General features: G+C 47.5%; 1 protein-coding gene across 1 annotated transcript; it reads right to left on the minus strand.

Moving 5' to 3' along the window:
• Positions 1 to 211: 211 nt before the first annotated feature.
• Positions 212 to 1132, minus strand: LOC104835238 (olfactory receptor 6F1). Its single transcript, XM_010573124.1, has one exon. It carries the CDS (start codon positions 1130 to 1132, stop codon positions 212 to 214), a length of 921 nt encoding a protein of 306 aa, XP_010571426.1.
• Between the last annotated feature and the right edge of the window lie 2371 nt (positions 1133 to 3503).

Consider the following 3503-nt stretch of genomic DNA (forward strand, 5'->3'; position numbering starts at 1 on the left):
ACATAGCTCTATACCAGCTGCTATGACAAAAATTAACTCTATCCCAGAAAAAAACAGTACAGAGGCATTTTGAATTAACTCAGGGATGAACAGAGGGAGGTGGGAGCATAAGAAGTGAGGCTCAGCCCATCCTAAGATGGCTGTAAGGTGAGTGAGATCAGCTCACTGGGGAATTGGTGGCTTCTCACTACCTGTGATGCCCAGGTGCACTTCACTTTTTCTGGAAAGCCCACCCCATAGCTTGCCTCACTTCTTTGTTCCTGAGTGTGTAAATGAAGGGGTTCAACAAAGGAGTTACAACAGTGTTAAAGGTATTCACGAGTTTGTTTAGATCCAGGGAGTTCTGGGCTGATGGTTTGACATACAGGAACATGGTAGAGCCATACCAGATTGTGACAACACTGAGATGGGCAGAGCAAGTGGAAAAGGCCTTTTTTCGGCCATGGACTGACTGGATCCTCAGGATGGAAGAGATGATGTATATGTAGGAGACCAGGGTGACCACACAGGAGGCCACCACAACAATTAGGGAGACAAGGAAGGTTGCCAGCTCCACGGGCCATGTGTCACTGCAGGAGAGGGCAAGGCAGGAATCTATATCGCAGAGGAAATGATTGATGACATCTGGCCCACAGAACGTCAGCCTGGATGTCAGAAAGGCCAGCAACGAGACGGCCAGAAAGCCTCCCAGCCAGGAGCTGAGTGCTAGCCGAGCAGAGAGGCCACTGTTCATGAGGGAACTGTATCTCAAGGGGTAGCATATGGCTAAGTAGCGGTCATAGGCCATGACAGACAGGAGAAAACACTCAGTGGAGCCTAGGGAGAGAAGAAAAAACAACTGGAGGATGCAGACTCTGAAGGAGATGGTCTGGCTAGTCCCCAGCATGACTCCTATGGCTTTGGGAACAATGCCCGTAGTGTACCAGATCTCTAGAAAGGAGAGATTACAGAGGAAGAAGTACATTGGGGTCTGTAGGTTGCTGTTCATCCACACCAGAGCTATGATGCATGCATTGCCTATTACTGTCAGGGAGTACGTCAGTGCAAATACCACCACAAGGGAGACTCGAGAATGCCACGTGCCTGGGAAGCCAAGAAGGATGAATTCTTCCACACCTGTCCCATTTGCCATGTCCTCCCAAGTGTGGAGGTTCATCTGCAAAGAGAGGAATGTTTCTGTGAGCTTGCATGCCTGTGCTGGTCCTTCAGATGCTACTTCAGATACTACTAGATGCACTAGTAGTGAAACAAAACCACCATCCCTGCAACAGTAGTTGGTGCAGAGCATGGGAAAATGGCTTCTACCCTAGGTTAAAATTGTCAGGGAAATCCTTTGCTGCAGAAACACATTTGAACAACTAGAACTGACCCTGAAGGTCAGGCCTACACCATCAAATGAAAGTGGAGAATTATTTATCAGATCAATCGCAGGCATCTCCTTGAGGACATGGTGAATGCAATTGCTTCCCTGAGATGAAAATCCCATTTAGGAAACTCGATGGCAGGATGAGGGTCTCCAGCTACGTGAAAGGCTGTTGTAGAGGAAGGGAATAACATTACCTGCACTCTTCAAGGCAGGCAATACTGAGTTGTGATTTCAGCCAATGAGACTGAGGGATGAGAAAACTGTCATGACAATGTGGTACTGGAAGAGAGTTTCTCACGTCTTCTAGGTCAGTTTATCACAAGAAATTTTGGACTGAGATGGCAGTGACACAGGGCAGCAGGCTAGTATGACAGTCATTACTCAAGGACTCATGGTCTTGTGTAGGTGCTTTCTTCCAAGTCTCAGCACAGGAAGCTTTTCAAATACCTCCATTTCCTCCACTGATGTCTGCTTCTCAGAATAGCTACTAGGGGTAGGATTCACCTCTGTAATTTTGCCATCTCAGAGTCAGGGGAAGGACTTCTGCTGATGAAGCTGAAAGATCTACAGCGAAATACTCCTATCTCACCTCCTCAGCTTACACCCTTCTTTCTCCATGGACAGAGAAAAGGCACGAGGGAGACATGGCTTATCTTGTCTTATATGCATGGCTAAAAGCCCTCTAGAAGTGCCAGGTTGTCTCTGAGGACTAAGGCAGGAGTCTAGCAAGCAGCTTAGATGAATAAGTCGGACATCTCAACTTGGGCAGACATATCCATGCCTCAGTGGTTGAAGGCAAAATCCTCTTAGTTGAATCCCCACCAAGGCAGTTCTGCTGAGAAACCAGCTGAATTGCTGGATATAATCTATGCCCTCCCTGCAGACAAGGGAGGATTCTTGATCAGTTCTCTAGGGCAGAAATGATCTCATTCTTAGGTGAATGTCTAAGACAGGTGGAGCTGAACCACCATCTGAAGGATCCCTTTCTCTCCTTTCTTCCTCCTTAGCAATACATACCAGAAATCTCATGTGGCTAAAGAGCAGAGGAAACCCCTTAAACCCAGCTCTCCTTAAACATGCAAAGCATTGGAAGTCTATGCTAGAGGTCTTGGGCAGGCTTCACTCACCAACTCAGCTGATGGAAATGGTCCAAAAGACATCTCTACATGCGCCATCCTGCAGTTGAAGCCATGAAGCCATGGTCTCCTTTGCTGAGGGACAACATTGGAAAGAGGTTGATTTATTGGAGGAGCTCTGGATGCAGTGATGTCAGAAGTGTGGATGAACAGCTCTCCCCTTGCCAATGCACTTCAAGCTGTACACAATTGCCTGACGTTATTTCCTCTCCATTTACCTAGCAGGTATTGACAGCTTGGGCTCCCAATTTTCTTTCCCCCTCACAGCCACCACTGTACTTCCACAAAGGGGAGCCTTGTGTGCACACACACACAGCGTAAAGTCTCTCCAATTTAGCTCCATATAGTGAGAGCATACATCAGAGAGTCACCAGCATCGTTAGGGTAAGAACATCCCCACACCCACCTCATTAACACACTGAAGCTCAAACTGGCCGCTCCTAGGAGACAGGTTTCTGTTTTCCCTCTATGTGCCACAGGGAGTTTGATCTCTGGGGGATCTCATGGGCTTGTCAGAGGTGGGTAATGCTCTCTTCACACAGGCCAATTAAACAACAGCAATGCAATTCTCTAAAGTTGCTGTCAGGCTGGGTGTTTGCCTCCTGCCTGCAGCTGTGGTATGTGAACCTTGTCAGGAACTCAGTGCTCTCTTGTGTAGCCATTTGCTGACACGCAGGAGGTGTCTGAAATAGCTATGCCCAAGAGACTGGAAGTGTCAAGTATTTGGTGCTGGATAGTAATGTGGTCTTGAAACCTCCAGGGTGGGACATAACTAAAGGCAACTATGGACACATGAATACAGAGGGAGTAAGGTAAGGGATTCACCTACCTCATTTCAGAGCCTCTAACTGCAGTTAAGGCCTAAGTCTTCAGCCTTCATTGAAGTAAAGATCTAAGTAAGATCTAAGCACAAAGTCAAGGGGTGAGTAGGGGAAAACTGATCTCCCCTGCCTCCAGAGCAGATGTCTCCAGGTAAGCTTCTCATCTTTGCTCCATTCATT

Source organism: Haliaeetus leucocephalus, unplaced genomic scaffold (genome assembly GCF_000737465.1).
Source record: "Haliaeetus leucocephalus isolate CR32 unplaced genomic scaffold, Haliaeetus_leucocephalus-4.0 Scaffold363, whole genome shotgun sequence".
NCBI lineage: Eukaryota > Metazoa > Chordata > Aves > Accipitriformes > Accipitridae > Haliaeetus > Haliaeetus leucocephalus.

Excerpts from the sequence above, each read along its gene's own strand:
- LOC104835238 (XM_010573124.1), bottom strand. The coding sequence starts at position 1,132 with ATGGCAAATGGGACAGGTGTGGAAGAATTCATCCTTCTTGGCTTCCCA.